The 23013-nt window shown below is 49.1% G+C and overlaps 1 protein-coding gene across 2 annotated transcripts; it reads left to right on the forward strand.

Moving 5' to 3' along the window:
* Nucleotides 1-4573: 4573 nt before the first annotated feature.
* cluap1 (clusterin associated protein 1) lies at nucleotides 4574-22987 on the forward strand. 2 transcript variants are annotated; one of them, XM_052021183.1, is made up of 12 exons: nucleotides 4574-4651; nucleotides 8995-9106; nucleotides 10247-10331; nucleotides 10434-10613; nucleotides 11169-11264; nucleotides 13181-13264; nucleotides 14031-14164; nucleotides 15102-15243; nucleotides 15512-15584; nucleotides 17148-17258; nucleotides 20081-20136; nucleotides 22331-22833. In XM_052021183.1, exons 2-12 carry the CDS (start codon nucleotides 9006-9008, stop codon nucleotides 22475-22477), a joined length of 1209 nt encoding a protein of 402 aa, XP_051877143.1. In that variant the 5' UTR covers nucleotides 4574-4651; nucleotides 8995-9005; the 3' UTR covers nucleotides 22478-22833. The 2 variants fall into 2 exon arrangements, with proteins under 2 accessions (XP_051877143.1, XP_051877142.1); XM_052021182.1 differs by lacking the exon at nucleotides 4574-4651 and adding an exon at nucleotides 6551-6715 and having other exon boundaries at nucleotides 22331-22987.
* Nucleotides 22988-23013: the final 26 nt, after the last annotated feature.

Here is a 23013-nt window from a genome sequence, read left to right on the forward strand (position 1 = left end):
CCCCGCCCCTCGGCCCGGATCCGCCCCACGGCGCCACTGCCGGGCCCCTCCCCTCGGCCCGGACCCTCCCCCCGCCGGGGCCCGCCCACCACCGGGACCCTCCCCCCGCCGGGCCCCTCCCCCCGCCGGGCCCCTCCCCCCGCCGGGACCCTCCCCTCGGCCCGGACCCTCCCCCCCCGGGCCCCTCCCCCCGCCGGGCCCCTCCCCCCGCCGGGACCCTCCCCTCGGCCCGGACCCTCCCCCCGCCGGGGCCCGCCCACCACTGGGCCCCTCCCCCCGCCGGGCCCCGCCCACCACTGGGCCCCTCCCCCCGCCGGGCCCCGCCCACCCCCGGGACCTCCCCCCCTCCTCTCCCCCTAACCCCCCTCCTCCACTCCCCCTCCCCTCCCCCTAACCCCACTCCCCCTCCTCCCCCTCCCACCGCTCTCCCCTTCCCCCCTCCTCCCCGGTCTGCTCTCCCCTCCTCCTCCTCCTCCCCCCCCCCTCCTCCCCCTCGACGGATGCTGCTCAACCCATTGAGTTCCTCCAGCATTTTGTGTGTTGCTCCAGATTCCGGTATCTGCAGTCTCTCGTGTCTCCGGTCCGGAAAATCTGCTGGCCCGACACCAAAGTCCGGAAGGTGCTGGATTATTGGACTTTTACTGTAGTTCCCCTGTTTGTAACTGAAGACCTACAATTGAAATTATCAGTTCATCTGATTCAGGAGCCTCACAATCAGTGCCATACTTTCATAACACCTTGAAAACATTGATCATTGCTCCAATTTATTAACACGTTGCTTGGTTATCTGAAAGGACCTAATCTGTAACACAATATTGTGATTTTATCTAATCTTTCAAGATGATTCCACATTTAAGGATTGTTGAACTGACGGATCTTGTCAGATAGGAGGTCCGTTGATAGCAGCAGACCCTCAGGATGCAGTCCTTTACCTGCCAATAGCTGTTTGCCCACAGCCAGCCTCAGCATTTTAAGACTTATCCTTTTTCCCGCAAGTTTCCTTCCCGGCTGCTCCTATTTCATGGTTACAAGGCTTAACTTTTTGTACAAATCATAAAAAAGCTTTAATGGTGCTTTGTTCATTACAGGTGACACTGAGTGTGGATTCCACACTGCTGTCAGACTTTCAGAGTTTACACTGAATTGTTTAAATGTGAGGTGGAATAGACGACGTTCACTTTTAGCAAATTTCATTTTTAAAAATGCTGAGTTTTCAAAATGTACACATGATTAAAATCCGATACTGCAGTTTATGAAAGTGATTTCTGATGAAGTCTTGGACCTGAAACCTTGATGTTTCCCTTCCCACAGATGCTGCTGAGCACCCCCAGCATTTTCTGGTTTATTCCATCACGGCAGTTAATCTGAAGGATGAGATGTTCCTGTGCACCCGGCACATGGCACCCTGAGGTAGACCTTGGTTACCAAGGACTTCAGAGATTCTTCATCATACAGCAGATTTCTCTTATCACACTGCATTGCTATCAAATACACAACCCCAGTCGCAGCCTCACCAGCAGGATTCAAGTGTTGTGAGGCTCCCTCCTCTCAGGCTCTGTTCTCAGTTACTGATCCATTCTCCTTTCTTCTCTCTCTCCTTCACATGTTTCACCACCCTGACATCCCCCCAGTGAATCCAATCTGGTTACGGATCTCCACCAGAATGAATTCACTCAGGCTACACACTACAGCTGGGATACCTCTCTGGTTCCTTTCAATAACAGCTCCGATAACTATGAAAAACAATTGGACAGGTACATGGAAAGGAAAGGTTTAGAAAGTTTTGGGCCAAATGCTTGGCGTGTCAGACATGGATCAGGACTTGGATTTGAGTCTTGGAGGATTCCCTTGACCTTTACATATTGGTTAGTGTGACTCAGTGAATGGTTCTTGCCCCTCTGACTCAGGAGGTTCTGACCCTCCAGAACCCCAGGACAGAAGTCTTGGGTGATGCTCTAATGCTGTATTGAGGGAGTGCTGCAGATGGTAAACTGAATCCTCATCTTCCCCCTCAGACGGAGTCAACGGTTCTTTGGTCATTACTTGGATAAGCAGAGATTTATACCCAGTGCCCTGAACAATATTAATCCACAACATCACAATTATTGGAACATTAAGCGGCGTCTCATGTAGACAGGGTGGTGAAGAAGGTGTTTGGCACACTGGCCTTCATCAGTCAAGGCACTGAGTATAGAAGTTGGGAGGTCATGATGCGGTTGTACAAGACGCTGGTGAAGCCGCATTTGGAGTATTGTTTTCGGTTTTGGTCGCCCTGCTACAGGAAAGATGTAATTGAACTGGAGAGTGCAGAATAGATTTACAAGGATGTTGCCAGGCCTCGAGGGACTGAGTTATAGGGAGAGGTTGGACAGGCTGGGACTTTTTTTCTTGGAGTGTAGGTGACTGAAAGGTGATATTGTAGAGTTGTAAAAAAACCATGAGAGGCATAGATAGGGTGAATGCACTCAGTCTTTTTCCCAGGGTTGGGGAATCAAGAACTAGAGGGCATAGGTTTAAGGTGAGAGGGGAAAGATTTAATAGGAACTTGAGAAGCAACTTTTTTTAAACAAGAGGGTGGTCTGTATGTGGAATGAGCTGCCAGAGGAAGTGGTTGAGGCAGTTTCAATAACTTTGAAAAACAATTGGACAAGTACATGGATAGGAAAGGTTTAGAAGGTTTTGGGCCAAATGCTGGCAAAGGGAACTAGCTTGGATGGGCATCTTGATTGGCATGGACCATTTGGGCCAAAGGGCCTGTTTCCATACTGTATGATCATGGCTCTATTACCCTATTACTGTTTGTGGGAGCTTACTGGACACACATTGGCTGCTGTGTACCTGTCCTTCCGTGACATGAAAATCCATGGCAGGAGTTTGTAATGGAACTCAGGCCCCTCCTTGCTCCTTACACTGTTCAGTGAGTTCCTGATGCCCATTTGGAGACATTGGTTAAGAATACGAGACTTCAGAATCCAATCATTGTTGGATAATGTATCTCAGTACCTCACAGAGAGACATAGAGTGGTACAGCATAGAAACAGCCCTTGGCCCAACACTGACCATGTAGTGTCCATTTTTAAACGAATCCAACTTTAACCCATTTTATTCTTCCCACATTCCTACTATTCCCCCCAGATTGTACCACTTACCTACACACTAGGAGAAATTTACAGCGGCCAATTAACTTACCAACCTGCAAATTTTTGGGACGTGGGAGGAAACCGGAGCACCCGGAGGAAACCCATGTGGTCACAGGGAGAACGTGCACTGGGCAAATGTACAACACACTCTGTCTTATAGAAATATGTAACAACATCTAGTCCAAAGAGAGTACTTCTGAAATAAAGCACAAATCCTGTGAACTAGTCTTAAAATATTTACTTTTAAATAAATAAGCCTTCATTTGAAGCAGCCCATTCTCCTTCACAAACATTTTCTGGCCAATTCTTGGCCTGGAGACTGTGTCCTGCCCTCACATTCCGTGGAGTGTTGGCTCTCTGCTCATTCTGTAGCACTGCTGGTGATTTCCTTTCAGAGATATGGAGAAGTGCACAGAGAATGGATGTTTCCCTATCTTGTGTCTCACACCACACACCAGAAATTCAAAAGCTGAGTTGCTAAATATATGTACAGTGTATAAAGCATCTACTCATGAGATTGGTTAACACTAGCTGTACCCAGCCCAAAGCTGCTATCCCCCAGAGTTTGGAGCTTGCCTTCACTGAGCTGCCCTTTGAAGGCACTAACTAACATCATCCTGAGAGATGACAAGTTTGGGGTGGTGGGGGAAGACTTGGTGGGGAGCAACGGTTATGGTGCAGGGCTGGTGGGTGGGCAGAGGGGGCAGTGGGAATGTAAATCAGGTACCTCAGTTACAAAACTCTGTGACATCAACATAATCAGTTTCGAGTCCAAGCTTAGGCACCACTTTGTTAAACAGACACGCTCCTTTTCACTGAGAAGGGATGCTGTGTGTGCAATAGTCTTTTTGCCCTACCCCATGCCCCACTCCTTCGTATGTGGAGTTATTCACGTTCTGCAAGTTTTTCAGTTTTGTTTCCAAGTCTCTCCTCTTCGCCAGTATTCCTGTAAGTACTTGCAGTGTCTGCAAAACTCTGGGGCTCTCGGGTCCGATGTCCGCAGCAGCATTGATCCCGGTCGGAGGTTCACGCCTATTTGAGGTTTTTGCTTTCAACTGAAAAACAAAGGGACATTTTTAAGAAAGAAATTTCATTCAGAAGCACCTTTCCCATCATCAGAGAACTCCAGGTGCTTCACAAACAACGAGTTAATAACAAAAATGTAGTCACTGTTATATGGCCAAAGACAGCAGCCAATTTACAGCAAAGACCAACAATCATTGAGTTATTGATCAATGCAGCCAGAGGGAAATGGAAAGGCATTTCTTTCATACAGTTGTTTTCCCTTCACTCTATTTCAAGCTCCCAGCTGCCTCCCAGGCCTCACAGGTCTGGGTAAATGATTCACAAGTGTCTCATGATTCCAGATCTAGTCGCTGGAAGTCCAAGCAGTTGAGGAACCTGCCCTGCTGGGAGGTTTTGGGCATTCTTCTGCAGCTGTCCGGAGTGTGTGGAGGTGGGGGAAGAGGCAAGGAAGGTCAGCCCTACGTTGGGTGGAGATGGGGGAAGAGGTGAGGGGCTCTACGTTTGGAAGGTCAGCTCTACATTGGGTGGAGATGGGGAAGAGGTGAGGGGTCTACGTTTGGAAGGTCAGCCGTACGTTGGGTGGCATGGTACGGTGGGTGGGATGGTACGGTGGGTGGCATGGTACGTTGGGTGGCAGGGTATAGTGGGTGGGATGGTACGGTGGGTGGCATGCTATGGTGGGTGGCATGGTACGTTGTGTGGGATGGTACAGTGGGTGGCATGGTACGGTGGGTGGCATGGTATATCGGGTGGGCTGGTGTGGTGGGTGGGCGGGTGGGCTGGTACATTGGGTGGGCTGGTGCGGCGGGTGGGATGGTGCGTTGGGTGGGCTGGTGCGGTGGGTGGGCGGGTACATTGGGTGGGCTGGTACGTTGGGTGGGCGGGTGCGGCGGGTGGGCTGGTGTGTTGGGTGGGTGGGTGGGTGGGCTGGTACATTGGGTGGGTGGGTGCGGCGGGTGGGCTGGTGCGTTGGGTGAGTGGGTGGGCTGGTACATTGGGTGGGTGGGTGGGTGCGGCGGGTGGGCTGGTGCGGTGGGTGGGTGGGTGGGCTGGTACGTTGGGTGGGTGGGCTGGTGCGTTGGGTGGGTGGGTGGGCTGGTACGTTGGGTGGGTGGGCTGGTGCGTTGTGTGGGTGGGTGGGTGGGTGTGTTGGGTGGGCTGGTGCGGTGGGTGGGTGGGCTGGTGCGTTGGGCGGGTGGGTGCGGTGGGTGGGTGGGCTGGTGCGTTGGGCGGGTGGGTGGGGTGGGTGGGTGGGTGCGGCGGGTGGGCTGGTGCGTTGGACGGGTGGGTGCGGTGGGTGGGTGGGTGGGTGCGTTGGGTGGGTGGGTGCGGCGGGTGGGCTGGTGCGTTGGGCGGGTGGGTGCGGCGGGTGGGCTGGTGCGTTGGGCGGGTGGGTGCGTTGGGTGGGTGGGTGCGGCGGGTGGGCTGGTGCGTTGGACGGGTGGGTGCGGTGGGTGGGTGGGTGGGCTGGTGCGTTGGGCGGGTGGGTGCGGTGGGTGGGTGGGCTGGTGCGTTGGGCGGGTGGGTGTGTTGGGTGGGTGGGTGCGGCGGGTGGGCTGGTGCGTTGGACGGGTGGGTGCGGTGGGTGGGTGGGTGGGTGCGTTGGGTGGGTGGGTGCGGCGGGTGGGCTGGTGCGTTGGGCGGGTGGGTGCGGCGGGTGGGCTGGTGCGTTGGGCGGGTGGGTGCGTTGGGTGGGTGGGTGCGGCGGGTGGGCTGGTGCGTTGGACGGGTGGGTGCGGTGGGTGGGTGGGTGGGCTGGTGCGTTGGGCGGGTGGGTGCGGCGGGTGGGCTGGTGCGTTGGACGGGTGGGTGCGGTGGGTGGGTGGGTGGGTGGGTGCGGCGGCAGTGCGATCACATGCAGCGTACCCCCACTGCACTCAGTCTTCTCAGCAGGAGGTGGAGCCACAGGGCCAAGGGCAGGAGGCCGAGAAGCCCGAGCAGGTACAGGAGTTTGCGGGCCTCCTCCTCCTCGGTGAAGCACAGTTTGTTCAGGGGGAAGGCCAGGCAGTACTGAGGCTTGGGCTCCACGCTGAGGCCCAACCAGTCCTTCAGGAAAAGGTCCATCCCCTGCCGGCGGGGAGCGGACGCGGGGCCGGTCCTCCCGGGGACATCCGAGGAGCCCGGCTCCAGGGCCGAGCGGCCGGCTGTGACGTCACAAAGCAATCACAGGCTGCTCCAACCACAGCGGCCTCCAGGCGTGACGCAGTCCCTTCGTCAAACATGACGTCATCGCACCACACGCGTGCCGTCATCTAGTTAAAACATGACGTCATCGCACCACGCGTGATACGTCATCGTATAACGGCGTGTCATCGCCATTGCCAGCGTCGGAGTGACGTCATCCGTCCATTCATGAGAGCAGCCGGAGCGCCCAGAATGCCTTGCGGAGGAAGGTTGCCATGGAAACCGGGCCTAAGCTCTGGATGCGAAGCTGCCCCGTTTTCCCAGAGCGAGGGGGAGCCTGAAGCCGCAGCCTGGCGGCCGCCGCATAACCTAAGGGCCTCGGCGGAGCTCGGCAGCCGTCGCCATGTCCTTCCGAGACCTCCGAAGTAAGAGGCTGGGCGCCGGGCGGGGGGAGGCCGCAGCACCGAGCCCGGTCGCCCCGGCCGGTCTCCGCAGCGCCGGGTGCTGGCGGCGGCGGCAGCGGCCGGGCACGGGTCCCCGTCCCCTCCCGTCCCCGGGCTGCGGGCCGCCGCCGCCGCGTTTGCCGCCTCTGCTCCGGATTTCCAGTGTCCGCCGGTTTTCATTTGATTCCCGCGGATTCTGTAAGAAATCGCGTTGGTTCCCGTTGTGGAGACGGCGGGGGGCGGGGGGCGGGGGGGGACCCGGGGGTAGGGGGGGGGGATGGATCGGGGGAGGGGGGGACCCGGGGGTAGGGGGGGGATGGACCAGGGGAGGGGGGACCCGGGGGTAGGGGGGGGGGTGGACCTGGGGGTGGGGGGCGGGGGATGGACCGGGGGAGGGGTGGACCCGGGGGTGGGGAGGGGTGGACCAGTCGAGGGGGCGTCTCTGGTGGGGTGAGGCCAGGGTTGCCTTCAGGGTAAGTCATCTGGTCGATGGCACCACACAACGTGCGGGGGGATCTCAGCCGGTCGGGCAGCATCCACGGAGGGAAACGAACAGCCGACGTTGCGGGCCGAGACCTTCAGGACTGGAGAGGAAAAGGGGGCAGAAGCCGGTCAATGAGGGAATTTGAACAAAGCTTAGAAATGGGACCCGTTTGGGAGCGGGAACACCATGGAACACAGATCTCCAGGGCGTGCCCCGGGTGAGAGCAGAGGGCGGGAAATGGCCCATCACTATCACGCATGGACCGGCTACTTCTGATGCGGAGAAGTTGCAGTATTTAATGTTCAGAGTCACACATCACAGAAACAGGTCCTTTGGCCCAACTCATCCGTACTGACCAAGATGCCCACCTGAGCTAGTCCTATTTGCCTGTGTTTGGCACATACCCCTCTAAACCTTTCCTCTCCGTGTGCCTGTCCAAATGTCTTCTGAGCGTTGTAATTGCCCCCACTTCTACCACTTCCTCTGGCAGCTCGTTCCATGTCCCCATCACCCTCTGTATGGACAAACTTCCCCTCAAATCTCCTTTAAATCTTTCCCTTCTCATCTTAAACCTATGCCCTCTAGTTTTATAACCCGCACCCCCCCCCCCCAAGGAAAAAGACATGACTATCTACCCTATCTATGCCTCTCATGATTTTATAAACCTCTGTAAGGTCACCCCTCAGCCTCGTAGAACGATACAGCACCAGAACAGGTCTTTTGACCCATGGCGTTGTCCCTTCTGCCTGCAGGTGGTCCATATCCCTCCATTCTTTGCATATTCACATGCCCATCTAAGAGCCCCTTAAATGTCTCTATAGTATTTGCACTCCTGGCAGTGCATTCCAGGCACCCACCACTCACTGTGTAAAAGGAAAAAAACTTGCCCCACACATCTCCTTTGAACTTCCCACCCCTCTCACTTTAAATGCATCCTTCACTCCAGGGTAAACAGTCCCAGTCTCTCCTTGTAACTCAAGCCCTCTGGTTCAGGCAACACCCTTGTGAATCTCTTCTGCACCCTCTCTAACTTAATGATATCCGTAAGATGTTGAGTCTGGAGGTGGCAGTGTGTCCAGATGGAAGATGTGGAGCTGTTCCTCAAGCTTGTGTTGGACCTTGTAATAACAGTGCAGGCCACTCATGGCTATGTCACAATGGGATGGAGAATTAAGGTAGCAGGCAACAGAATGTGGCAGTGCAGTGGTACAGCTAGTAGAACAACGCCAGTGACCCAACGTGTGATCATGACCTTCTGGTACCACCTTTGTGAAGTTTTCATGTTCTCCCTGTGACCACGTGTGTCCCTCTGGGTGCTCCAGTTTCTTCCAACATCCAAGGACATGCAGGTTGGTAGGTTAGTTATCCATTGTAAATGGAACTGGCAGTAGGAGTAATGACATTTTCGAGTTTGGTTTGAGTGCGGGAAGTGGCACCCACACCGTCATCAATGTACTGGAGAAAGAGTTGAGGTAGGTGGCCCAAATAGGATTGAAATAAAGATTGTTCCGTGTATCCCACAAAACGACAGGCTTGGATTGGGCCCAAGCTTCCCATTGGTACACCTTTATTCTGCAGAAAGGGAGGAGTGGAAGAAATTGTTCAATGTGAGAGCAGGTTCTGACAGGAATCAGGGTATTGGTGTATCCTCACACGACAACTGTCTCAGAGCAAATGATGCTGCACTGCCTGCACTTTGTGGTCTTTGTCCCAAGCTGGTCACTGACCTTCTCTGTTGCACTAAGACTGATTATCTGCTGTCATTTGTTCCCTTCAGACTTTACTGAAATGATGAGAGCTCTGGGCTATCCTCGTCTCATCTCCATGGAAAACTTCCGGACTCCAAACTTTCCTTTGGTAGCAGAAATTCTCATTTGGCTTGTTAAAAGGTTTGTGACCTAACAGGTGTATAAGGTTGTAAGTTATAGGTAGGTTGACAAAGAAAAAACAACAAAAGAAACAGAGTAGGCCATAGAGCACCTTGGGATTCAGCACTGTGGGGAAGACAATTCCAAAGGTTTGCGACTGGTTGACAAGAATATTTCTCCTTGCCTCAGTCCTAAATAACTGAGCCTTATCATGAGACAGCTCTTTGTTCTAAACTCTCTAGCCTGAAGGAACTGCCTCTTGGCATCTCTAAAGTCATTTCCTCTTCAAATGTTGATGTCACAATAAGGCTACCTCTAATTCTTCAAAACGTCAGTGAGCACAGGCCAGTCTTCCCTCATTGGACAATGTGTCCTCATAGAACAACCCTCTCACGGCTAACTAATCTGCTCTGAATCTCCTTTGGGTTTAGAGTCCAATGTTGAACACAGTACTTATGAGGTCTTGCTAAAGCCTTGTACAATCTTGCAAGACTTCTTATTTTTGTACTCTAACTACCTTGCATACTTGCCAGTGTTCTGTTTGCCAGGTTCCAAGGAAGCCAATGGTATTTTTTATACTTAGTTTAAGTAGCTCATTTGTGATACTAAGTTTTGAAAGTTGAGGAACCAATCCACTCTGGTATCTTCAGCCCATCTCCTAGCGTGTGGAGTCCCTCTTGCTGGGATTCTTGCTATTTTATGTTTCTGTATGGACCATGAGAACATATCTGGTCAGTCACCTTGCTTGCAGTTTGTGGGACCATCCCAACAACAGCAAGTAATGACTAAGAATAGTTTAATGGCTGTGAATGCTTTGGGATGAAGTGTGTTTTACCGTTGTTGATTGGATGAGGTTGGTGGTTTGATCATTACTGAGGGGCAGTCCAGACAACTAAAACCCAGCAAAAGGTCAGCACCCTTGGGACAGGAGATTGATTTAAATCTTTATTTAGTTATTAAGATCTTTGAAAAGGGCAGAGTAGATAATTCTGAGAACTGCTTTGCTGAGGTTTTAGGTGAATGCTGTGTTATTTGTTTGAAGAGCTCAGGTTTTGGTGACTATTTAAGCAGGTTTTTGAGACACCCTGAGTCTCCTGGATCCAGCCAGGTTACGATGGGTGTGGGGGGTAGTGATTAATGTTGCTTGGGTTTTGTTACCAGATATGAGCCTCAGACAGATATCCCAACCGATGTGGATACGGAGCAGGATCGGGTTTTCTTCATCAAAGCTGTAGCTCAATTCATGGTAAGTAAGCAGCAAACGTCCGCCAGAACGTTCACACTGTAGAGCAGTGCGGTCCCAAGGTGAGAAAAGGAAGAGTTTGTGCTTGTATTTACTCTGTTGCAGGCCACTAAAGCTCACATTAAACTCAACACCAAGAAGCTGTACCAGGCTGATGGTTATGCAGTGAAAGAGCTGCTGAAGGTTACCACTGTTCTCTACAATGCCATGAAGACAAAGCGAATGGACAAAGGTGACGATGCTGAAGAAGAGAATTTGAAGTTCAAATTTGACTTGGGGTCAAAGGTGAGCTCTTTCAATGGTGGAAAAGGGTTCTTTATTTGGGGGTGGTGTAGGAGGGACTTGTTCATTGTGGCCAACAGCACATTGTTTAACAAGTGATGTTAAACTGGAGAATCTGGCATTAAATACACCTGAACTGCTCTGCTGCCAAACCAAACTGTCAGTAGAAGGAGCAGTCCACAGACACGTGGATGGTGTTTTCCAGCCCTGTTCCTGACTCTTGCACTGTATTTAAGCGTAGGGTACTTTTAACACATTGACTTTGCTGCACAGAGAAGTGACGATTCCCACCACACTGGGAGCTGAAAAGTGAAACTTCTCTCCTGGCCGTGCCTAGGTGGGGTTTTAATCCGACCTGATGAGCAATGTGAGCTCCGTGCCTGCAGAAAACCTGAGGGTTTTTCTCTGGATGGATAGCTACCATTTAAAAAATCTATAAATGTGCTCCAGTACACCCCTGATGAGGGATTTCATCGCTAACTTTGAGTCCATAATTTCACTGTAATGATATTTTACAAAAGCTGGATTGTGGCATCACTGTCTTCTGACTTGTCACAGATTTCAGATCTGAAGGCCGCAAGACAACTAGCCTCAGAAATAACCTCTAAAGGAGCAACGGTGTTTGATTTACTGGGAAAGGAAGTGGATCTGAGGGTGAGTTTGCAGAATCCTAATCATCAAGCAGCTGAAAACATCAAGGGAAGGAGCAAGATTTGCAGTGACAAGAATTGGTGGCGTTGTGGATAGTGAGGGAGGTTGTCCAAGGCTACAGCAGGACATGGATTGGATGGAAAGTTGAGTAGAATGTTGGCCAATGGAATTTAACCCTGACAAGTGAAAGCTGTTTCATTTTGGGAAGTCAAATCGGGGTAGGATGTGTACATGTAGGACATATAATTTGTTTTGAGGGTTGCCTGAACCTACCTGCCTGTGATGCTGCTGCAAGCAAGTTTTTCATTGTACCTGTACCTCACCGCACTTGTGCACATGGCAATAAATTTGACTTGACAGTAAATGGTAGGGCACTAAGGAATATTGATGAACAGGGAGACCTTGGGGTTCAAGTCCATAGTTCCCTGAAAGTGGCAATGTGGGTCGGTATGTGGGAAGGAAGCGTGTGGTTATGTTACAACGTCAAAACACGGGTTAGACCAGACTTGGAGTATTGTGTCCAGTTCTGGTCGCTACACGATAGGAAGGATGTGATTACACCGGTGAGAGTGCAGAGCAGATTCACCAGGATGTTGCCTGGTTTGGAGGGTTTTTAGGAGAAATCGGATAGGCTGGGCTTGTTGTCCTGGAATGAAGGAGGCTGAGGGTGACCTAACAGATGTATAAAATTAGGAGACACAGATGGGGTCAATGGTTAGAATCCTTTTCCTATGGTACGGGTATCAAAAACAGGAGGGTATGGGTGAGGGGAAGGTGAGAGGGAGGAGTTGTAAAGGAGATCTGAGGGATAGGTGTTTCTTCACCAGAGAGTGGGTCTCCCCCTCCCTCCCTCCCTCCACCCGGAACTCACTGCCAGAGGAGTTGGTGGAATCGGATACAGTCACTATGTTTAAGGGGCAATTAGACAGACACTGGAACAGGCAAAGGATAGAAGGATATGGACGTACTGTGGGGAAATGGGATTAGTGTAGACGGGCGAAAGGGTCGGCATGGATGTGGTGGGCCAAAGGGCCTGTTCCTATTCTGTACTGTTCTATCTACTAATTACAGTGGAGCTTGGGTGTGGCTCAGTGTAAGGACCTGTTCTGTTTTCTTTATCAACCTCATCCTACTTCATTCCTGCATTTTTTCAGTAGCCACAAGAATGCAAGAGAACAAGAGCCAGGGTGGGCCGTGGCTCGTCGAGTCTGGCCCCATCCTTCAATGTGGCCATGGCTGATCTGCCCCAGGACTCGACCCCTCTTCTGTGCCCGTTCCACATTGTCCTCAACTCCCCATCTTTCAAATATAGACCTAGCTCCTCTTTAAATATCTGCTATGATCTAACCTCCAGAACGCTCTGTGGCAGAGAATTCCAGAGATTCACCACCCTCTGAGATGAATTTTCTACACACCTCCTTTTGAAATCACTGTCCCCCTTGTAACCGTGTCCCCTTGTTCAAGGCTCTCCCACTAGTGGAAACATCTGACTAGCCCTTTAGGATCTGTGTGTTTCAGTAATTTCATTCCTCGTTCTTTTCACTTTCAAAGAATGCAGAGCCAACTTCTTCAGCTGCTTACAAATCCCCTTCCCAGGAATTGGCTGAGTGAATCCCTTCTGGACTGCATTCGATCTTTTCGTTAATAAGGAGACCACAACTGTGCACAGCACTCTGGGGCTGGCCTCACCAACACTCTGTACAGTTATAACAATAGTTCTGTACTTCTAAACTCCAAAACTCCAATAAGTTTGCCTTTGTAACTACGTGCTGCACTTGTTAAACTTTTGGTGCACAAGAAACGCCATGTGTCTGCAGTCTGTGATAAGATTCTCCTTCCATAAATGCTGTTTGACCGGCTGGGTTCTTGCAGCACTTCTGTTTTTGTTGTCTGTGACAAGTCACCTACCTGTTCTGCAGGAGGTGAGGACAGCAGCAGTTGCGAGGCCTCTGGAGATCAATGAGACCGAGAAGGCACTTAGAGCTGGAATTAAGGAGATTCTGGTGAGTATCCACATCACTTCAAATCAAACAGGTAGGAGAAAGTTTAGCAATTTAACTTGCTTTTCAGTTACTGTTTTTCCTTTGGCGTCGGGGGTCCAGGTATGGCAAGTGAATCTGGGCTGAGCCCAAGTCACAGGGAATTCCTGTGCCTTGATTTTTACTCTATCACATTTACCACGTTACAAGTCGATTTCTTGTAAGAGTGATTTCTTTTTTTGTTTGGGAAGGGGTGGGGTTGGTGAACGACTGTCTGGGTCAATTCATTCCTCTTCACCATTGCCTGTCCCTGTTTCCTCCCCCAGAGTCGGATGGGAGATGCACGATATAGTGTACACGGACTCTGTCTACACTTCTCGCTGCCACGGTGAAGCAGCCAGCATAATCAAAGACCTCACCCACCTGGGACATTCTCTCATCTCCCCTCTCCCATAGATACAGGAGCCTGAGGGCATGTACCACCAGGCTCAAGGACAGCTTCTATCCTGCTGTTATAAGACTATTGAATGGTTGCCTTATATAATGAGATGGACTCTTGACCTCGCAGCCTACCTTGTTATGACCTTGCACCTTATTGTCTACCTGCACTGCACTCTCTATAGCTGTGACACTTTACTCTGCATTCTGTTACTTTACCCTGTACTCCCTCAATGCTCTGTGTAATGAATTGATCTGTATGAACAGTATGCAAGTCAAGTTTTCCACTGTACCTTGGTACATGTGACAATAGTAAACCAATTCCAATATCTTGTTGCTGTTTCTGTTTCAGGAGCAAGTGCAGAAGACCAAGGATATGTTGAACAATGTTGCCTCTGACGAAGCCAACCTGGAGGCTAAGATTGAGAAGAAGAAGCTGGAGCTGGAGAGGAGCAAAAAGCGACTGCAGACTTTGCAGAGTGTCAGGTCAGCCTCCGCTGTGCATTACACCTGTGCTCATCAGCCTCCTGTGATGCGATGGCAGGCTCGAGCTCTGCTTTGGTCTGTGGGGGTGGGTGGGTGCGGGCCTTTTATTTTTCTGGATGAATTGACTGCCTTGACGGTAGACTGTGAAGAGTCCCTGCAGGTCGCCACTGCTTAAACAGCTGAACAGTCGCTGGAGCTGTTCTTCCTTTCAGGGAGTAGACATAGTCCAGCAGGGGGAGAGATGTGTGCTGGTCACTGGGTGTTAACATACTGTGTGCAAGCAGCACTGTAATGGAAATGAGGTGTTTGAGACACTAACTGAAATCGTGCGTTATTTACCCACCCAAGAAAAACAGTCCTGTAGTGTACAGTCCCGTCATTCCCACTGACATTTCTGTGCAGACTGACTGGAAGAGATTGGAACAGAAATAATTTTCTCCATTTTAATGGTCCCTAATATTCAGTTCCAATGTGAACATTGAGCACACCAGTGTGGGTAAAACAGCGCCTTAGTCATGCGTTATGCCCGTATGGATCTCACAGCCCTATGATTTCTGATCAGGAGTATGATTCAATCATTCAAAATCTGAGTTACTCTGATAGGTTTAACAATCAATTTTTCATTATGTGCATTGAATTCAGGTTCCCCAGAATATTTTAGAATTCTCCTTTATCTTATCTGCCAGGGATATCTCATGGCCCCTTTTTGCCCTCCTGATTTCTTCCTTGTGTAACTCTTGCATCCCTTTATACTCCTCAAAGGACTCACTTGAATCCAACTGCTTATACCTGATGTCTGTCTTTTTCCCGACCCTCAATATCTCTGTCGGCTGAGGTAACACAGGCATGCCCAGACTGCCATTTAGCAAAGGGGAGTGGGGTGGATGGAGGTGCCGGTAGTTTACGTTTGACCGTGAGGCACTGTGTTGTAACTCAGGCCGGCCTTCATGGATGAGTACGAGAAGATCGAGGAGGAGCTGCAGAGGCAGTACGAGACGTATGTGGAGAAGTTCCGTAACCTGTGCTACCTGGAGCAGCAGCTGGAGGACCTGCACAGGATGGAACAGGAGAGGTTCGAGGTGAGTGCTGAGTGGGTAGAACGCCCGGTGGGAGAAGCAGTGACCAGAGCATTCCTGCCCTCGTTCCACCAGAAACAAGCGTGCGCTGCAGGACAGCGGCTCGGCCCACCCCGAGGGATCCAGCTGTTGTTGACCACTTTAGCTGCTTTCTCTCCCTTTGGTTAATACTCAGCCAGTTTAAAACAGCATTTTTGTTTATAAAATACTTCATCTTTAGCTCTTTATCGTGTGATTGTTCCGGTAACCAGGCATTCCTTCTGGTCCTTAGGAAACTGAAAACACCCTGCGGCTGATGCAGAATAAACTGAAGGAGGAAGAGAAGAGGCTGATGAAAAGCTCTGGTACAGTGAAGACCTGCTTGTGTTATTCATAGATTCCTGTGTAATCCACAATGCATGCAGATGAAGCAGTCCTTATTGCTCAGTCTGGCCCAGGTAACTGTAGTGACTGCACAAGTTCTGTTCTGGCTGTGAAATGCTTTGGGTTGACCTGGGCTGTGAAGATGCTTTAGAGATGCAAGCTTGGGTGAGCCACGCACAGCTGCTTTGGTTTTAAATTGCCAGCCACCAGACAGAGACTAGTGCCTCCCTTGGTGCTCCTTGTCCCCAGGCACGAGTACACAATGAAGGGCAACATGAGGTGTGAGTGCTCTTTTACTGTGATGACATCAGGTGCCACATCGTGTTGCACTGACCCCCAGTCGCTGAATTATTGGATACGGGAGAGACTGGATGCTCATCTTCTGTAATACATAGGGAGCTTCCAGATCCTGATCTTCCTCCCCTTGGAACCTTCAGTCTGTGTCCCTCTCGAACCCTTGGCTCCTCCATCCCTGCAAGCCATCACCCATCTCTGTCTACCTTTCCTATGCTGTCCTTCAACATGTTGTCACCTCAGGGTTACCAGTTAATGGCTTCTGTTCCTCAAGTGTCCCCTAGGGTCTGTCTCAGGCGTCCACCTGGCCAAAGTAACCCAAAAACATGGTGACAGTTTCCACATGTAAGTAGGTAACCCTCAGCTCTGTCTCGGCATCACCCCCAGCCCCCTGGTCTCTGCCATTGTCTTCTAAACTGTCATTGTCTGATGTCTGGACTGGATGGGCAGAATTATTCCCAACCCAACTCTCGGCATGACTAAAGCCATTGTTTTAAGCCCCCATCACGAACTCCACTTCCTAGGACCAGCAAAAAAATACAGAAGTTGTTCTCTTATCTTCCACATTCATCAATCATGTCCTTCACAAAGTACAAGTCTGTTACCTCTTGAATTTTCTGACTTAACTTCCTGCCATCTGGCATGTCTGAAGCAAATCAATTGCTCTAATTGACCCTGAGCTGAACAGTGTTTGCCTCCTCTGTGCCATCAGGAAGGCCATCGATTTCCACCTTTATTGATGCTCAAGTCTGCTCCTGCAACCTCTTGCTGGACCATTCCGGTACATTCCTGGTGCCTCCTTCAATCTGCCCAAAACTCCACTTGCCAGTGTCTGAACTTGTACCAAGTCCCAGGCACATCATCCCTGTTCCTGCTGACCTACTTTGGTTTCTGGTTAAGCAACACTTCAATTGAAGATGTGACAATTTTAAGTTAGCCTAATGACCTTAGCCTCCTGTAACTCCTCGGTGTTATATTCCTCTGAGAAATTTGAATTCCTACAATTCTGTACCACCTGCTTCCCCCATTTTAATTGCTGCTACAAAGGCCACCTTGCTTTCTGTTTCCTGGGGCTCAAGTTCTGCAATTCCCTCCCTGGATCTCTCTCCTTACCCCTAAAACCTCATCCTTTGACCCTATCCTAATGTCTCCATGTCAGATACTTGCAAATGCCATTGTAACATCTTGGATTGTTTCACTGCATTAAAGGTGCTAAATAAATGGAGGATTTTGTTGATTCTAATCAACAGGAAAGGATGATGATTCTGACACTGAGATACAGGAGGACGAGGGCTCGGACAGTGACCTGGAGGACAGACGACCACTGAAGCCACGGCTCACCAGGGAGCTGCCAATTCACGGTACACGGCACCACCTTGTTTTGTGTGGCTGACCCAGATGGGCATCGTAGGCCTCTCCAGGTTCCTGAGGAGGGGTTGTCTTAGGGTTTGAGCAATGCATCTGTTCCCCTGTAACTGGGAGTGGATTGCACACTTATCTCCCACAGCCATCATTTAACTCCTTCACAAAACACTCCTCACTTCCTGAATTATATCAAATCCATCCACCAACATCTGGTTTTGTCTCTGGATTCAAATCTGGATTCTGTGAACACTTAGGGGAAAGGTAGTTCTGGGGATCTCCACTGTAATCATTTCCTTCATCCCTTGTGTTTCTCTTGCTGGGTGTCCCCATGTACAACTATGCAGCAGGAGGTGGGACCATGTCAATTATATCATTTCTTTAGCACACATTGGTTCACTTCTCCATTCAATGAATCATTTAAACGGAATGCTGATGGCTCAGCTGCTCTTAACTAAGAACATTAGATTAAACTCGAACTGTACTCCCACCTCCCTCCGAGGGAGGAGAGTGGTTAAGTTGCTGGATGACCAAGCTGAGGCCTAGGCTGATGAAGCAGAGTTCAAATGCTTACCATAACAGCTGTGGAAGTGAATCACTCTGGAATAAAACGACTGTCACAGAAGCCTGTGCCCTTTAGAGAAGGAAATTGCCACCCTGGCACCACATGTAACCTCAGACCCATAGCGCAGTTGATTCTAAACTGCCTCAACAAGCCACTCAGTGGATGGGCACTTGTAATTATGATGTTTGTCGGGCCTGCCGTGGAAGCTGCTGTCTTACACTGGGCTGTAGAGTGACACAGCAAGTAGAGCTGCTGCCTCCCAGCTCCAATAGCCCAGTTCAACCCTGACTGCTGGTGGTGGCAGCATGGAATTCATACCTTCTCCCCATAACTGAGGATTTCCCCAAGGTACAAGCTCCAATCGGGTCTGCCAGGTTATTGAAACCATAGAAAAACTACAGCACAGAAAACAGGCCATTCAGCCCTTCTAGTCTGTGCTGAAACATTATTCGGCTAGTCCCAGCCCATACCCCTCCAGACCTCTCTCATCCATGTATCTATCCAATTTACTCTTAAAAGTTAAGAGCGAGCCAGCATTTACCACGTCAGATGGCAGCCCGTTCCACACTCCCACCACTCGAGTGAAGAAGTTCCCTCTGATGTTCCCCCTAAACCTTTCCCCTTTCACCCTAAAGCCATGTCCTCTCGTACTTATCTCTCCTAATCTAGGTGGAAAGAGCCTACTTGCATTAACCCTGTCTGTGCCCCTCATCATTTTATGAACCTCTATCATATCTCCTCTCATTCTTGTCCACTCCAAGGAATAAAGTCCTAACATGCTCAATCTTTCCTTATAACTCAAATCCTGAAGACCCGGCAACATTCTTGTAAATCTCCTCTGCACTCTTTCAATCTTACTGACATCCTTCCTGTAGTTCGGCGACCAGAACTGCACACAATATTCTAAATTTGGTCTCACCAATGACTTATACAACCTCACCAAAACATCCCAACTCCTGTACTCAATACTTTGATTTATAAATGCCAGGATGCCAAAAGCCTTCTTTACAACCCTGTCTACCTGTGACTCTACTTTCAAGGAATTATGTATCCGAACTCCAAGATCACTTTGTTCCACCGCACTCCTCAGTGCCCTACCATTTACTGCGTATGTCCTCCCTTGATTTGTCCTTCCAAAATGCAACACCTCACACTTGTCTGCATTAAATTCCAACTGCCATTTTCTGGACCATTTTTCCAGTTGTTCCAGATCCCTCTGCAAGCTTTGAAATCCTTCCTCGCTGCCCACTACACCTCCAATCTTAGTGTCATCCGCAAACTTACTAATCCAATTTACCACATTATCGTCTAGATCATTGCTATATACAACAAACAACAATGGCCCCGGCACAGATCCCTGAGGCACACCACTAGTCACAGGCCTCCAGTCTGAGAAACAACCATCCACAACCACTCTCTGTCTTCTCCCACTCAGCCAATTTCGAATCCAGTTTACAACCTTTCCATGGATACCCATTGACCGAACCTTGATTGGATTGAACAAACATTGATTGGATGTTAGTTCTTTTAATACTCCAATATATTTACAATTGACTTTAAGATGTTGCATTCTAAATTTTCTAGTAGCCCAGGCAGTTTGAAAAGAAGCATTAGGAACCAGGGCCCTGGTGAAACGTGCAGCAAAATCACCCATTGAGCCAGAGACCAAACGGTCAGGATTTTGGAATTGTTGAATAGCAGATTACTGTGTTTTTACTGTAACTTATTTCATCCTACATCCCAAAGGTGCGCTGGATGGTAGGTTAGTTGTTACTGTACAGTAATCTAATGCAGGTGGGTGGTAGGGGAATTGGTGTATTTGAGAATAAGTTGCAGGGAAATAAATAGGGGAATGGGATTGCTCAGAGGTGGTGTACGAGGGTATTTGACCCATTGAGTCTGCTGGCTGAGCAATGCCAATTTCCCCTTGGCCTTGCGTACATTACAAGGGAATATGTTGTAAGGAAGTGACAGGCCTTTTCATTAACTCAGTTTGAGGCTGGATATAGACCTGATATGATTTGTACCTGGGTTTCAGGGAAAGATCAGCCCTAAAACAAAAGCTGAGAATTTCATTTCAACAATGCTTGATGTGGACAAATCACAAGCCTTACTGTTACTTTTTTTTCCCGTTTTTGTCCACTATGGCATCTGATTCTACCTTTAGTGACAAAGCTTAAGCCTAGTTTTGGCATTGGTTCTGCAGCTCAAGTATATGGCTTTAGTGAATTGTAATTAATCAGTAACTGTTCACAGGGAGAGTTGGTGGGCGAGTGGTCGGAACAATGCACGGTGCTGACACTGAGGACGAGGTAAGAGACCAAGCTGCTTCAGATCTAATGTTTGCTTCTGTGGGTGGGAGATGGCACAAAAAATACGAGGAGGTCATTTGTTCCTTCAGCCTTTAACTATGATCTTGCCGAATGATGGAATCTTCACTCTCGGACCATTTCTCACCACTATTCCAATCCCTCTGAATCCCCTCACAACCCAGATGCCTGTCAAACTCTTGAATGAACTCATTGACCAAGCCTCCACAGCCCACTAGTAGCGTATTCCAAAGATGCAGTGGTCTGGGTGAAGAAATTTCTCCTTATTTCAGTCCCAAATAAGCTCTTCCTCTCAGAGTGTGGCCAGCCAGTTCCATATTCCACAGCTAGGGAAAACCTCCTCCCTCCAACATGTCACATCGTTTAAAAGACATTTAGACAGCTTTATGGATAGGGAAGGTTTAGATGGATTGGGCCAAACACAGGCAAATAGAACTATCACAGGAATGCATCCTGGTCAGTGCAGACAAACTGGGTCAAGAGGGCCTGGTTCCATGTGGTATAACTTTGTACAACATCCGCTCTTTCCTAAAGAGAAGCACAAACCTGGTCCACTCAACTTCTCATAACAAGCCTATCATTCCAGGAGCCAGCCTTCTGCTGCACTCTCTCAAGCACAAATGTACCTTTCTTTTTATTTCAAGACTGGAATTATATATTATCCTCCATGTGCTGTCTCACATTGTACTACTATTAGACAGGACTCATGTCCTTACTCTTTGCAACATACTACTTGCTGCCTTAATTGCCTGCTGCATCTGTGTGTTAGATGAGATTCCCAGGTCCCTTTGAACTTCACTATTTCCCACTCTCTCAACATTTCAAATATACAACAGGTTTTTTATCTACTGTACTGAATAACCCCACATTTTTCCACATTGTACCCCCCCCCACCCCACCCCACCTATTCAGCTTGTCTATCTCCTTGTAGCCCCTCACCAAGTTTTATCATTTGATTTACCTATTATCCTTCAAGGCCAATCAATGGCACACCAGCTCATAACTACTGATACAAAGAGCCCTGGGTCCTTCAAAGGCAGAAGGGGAGTTGACACAGAATCAGGAGTTTGTCTCCTTGAAGAAGAGTTCAACTATGGGATAAACATTGGATAATCAGTTCAGAAATATGAGCAAGTACTTGGGCATTCAGAAGATCCTGGTCCAGTATTTTAAGAGTGTGGTCGGCTACTGATGCCTTCCTTCTCATTCTTTTATTAGGTGATGTGTTGCTGTTCTTCGGTACATTTTCTGCATGTTGGATTTCCATTTGCTGTGATAAATGTGTTGGCTTTAGTTCCCTGGCAGAAGGGTGAGGTCTGTACTCAGGCCCTAGGTCACCAACAGGTTGCTCACTGCCCAGGAAACTAGACCCATTTTCACCTTCAATTATACAGAGATGTAAGCATTTCAGCTTGGTTACTTTATGTTCCCATTCCAAAATCATTTCACAGCTAAATATTTGTAGAAAAAAGGTAACTCAGCCTCTCCTTTCATTTGTGGCTTTTGTCTGACTTTGAGTTTAAGTCTTTTTTTGTTGCCTTTCATTATCGCTGTCATGAAGCTGCAAACATTGTCGGCTCAGTCAAAGGAGGCCGAGAACTCCAGCACCAGCAAGGTCGGTTCAGATATCTCATTCTGTTGCTGTGGCTCATTCTCAATGTAGAGAAACTTTGTGCATTTACTGCCATACTTTGTGATACACTGCCCCTTTCTTGCATTAATTTTTTCCAGTTCACTGCTTGCTGCTGCTGCCAAGTGTATCCAGCACAGATGCCATCAATGTGCTGTGGTAAAAGCTGGGTTACTCCCAGCCCCAGTGACAAACCTTGGTAGGCTGCAGATCAAGGCCTTGAACACAAGACCAAGTTTGAAAGAACAATCTGTAATTCTATCTTAGATGTTTATTACTTAAGATCCTAACTTAGTGTTATAAAAGAGGACAACAGACCTAGGGAGAGAGTTAAGGTGGTCACATTTCCCCCGAGTTAGCACAGGACTTTGTTTTTGAAATATCAGCCTTCTGCAGTAACAGCCTCCATTCTTCCAGTCACCTATTGTTGTTCAGATAGTGAGCTCTCTCTTTGGAAGTGAAAAGCACCTCCTGGTGAGGCAGAGATCCTTGTTTAATTACATGCACCATTGACAGCAAGTATTACTGAATTTTCTTCCTCTGCAGGATGATTCTGAGAACAGCGAGGACGATGATGAGGAGGAGGAATATGAAATTGTTGATGACGATGAAAGCATTGATATTCAGCCAGATCAGCCCTCGACACGAATACACAAGCAGGAGTTACTCGAAGAAAGTGACAATGACTTTTAGTCTCGACTCCAGGCAACAGCTGATGCAGAACAATGTAAAGTCAAAGTGATCTATGTAAAGATGCTGGTGATCTACTTTCTGGCCATGATCCAGCTCATCACCATTGTATATTATGCAGTGAAGTGTCAACTGGAATGGGTACAAGTTGTTACTAAAACAGACAATACATCCAACTCCAGTGCAGACAGTAGGAAATCATTTCAGAGCATTGTAAATTACATTTATCTGATGCTTTTGTCCTTTTAAAATCCACATTGCCTCCTGTAAATTGTTGCAGAAAAGTGAGTATTAAAAAAAAAAGTTTATTTCATCAAACTCTCTGGTTTCCTTCAAATACTGACCACTGCAGCCTGTGGATGCTGATTCCAGTGTTTAATTACATACCCATAGCTTGGTTCTTCAATGCAGGCAAAAAGCTCAAGCAGTCTCAATGGATCTGTATTAACCAACATATTCAGGGTTTCTCTTCTGCTACTACAGTTCAGGATAGTTAAGACAATTGATGGTGTTTGTTTAACAAACAACTGCAGACAGTG

This window comes from Pristis pectinata, chromosome 8 (genome assembly GCF_009764475.1).
Source record: "Pristis pectinata isolate sPriPec2 chromosome 8, sPriPec2.1.pri, whole genome shotgun sequence".
In the NCBI taxonomy this organism is placed as follows: domain Eukaryota; kingdom Metazoa; phylum Chordata; class Chondrichthyes; order Rhinopristiformes; family Pristidae; genus Pristis; species Pristis pectinata.

Excerpts from the sequence above, each read along its gene's own strand:
- cluap1 (XM_052021182.1), top strand. The coding sequence starts at position 6,694 with ATGTCCTTCCGAGACCTCCGAA. Across the intron at positions 9,107-10,246 it reads CTCATTTGGCTTGTTAAAAG|ATATGAGCCTCAGACAGATA; the intron begins GTTTGTGACCTA and ends TTTTGTTACCAG. Across the intron at positions 10,614-11,168 it reads AATTTGACTTGGGGTCAAAG|ATTTCAGATCTGAAGGCCGC; the intron begins GTGAGCTCTTTC and ends GACTTGTCACAG.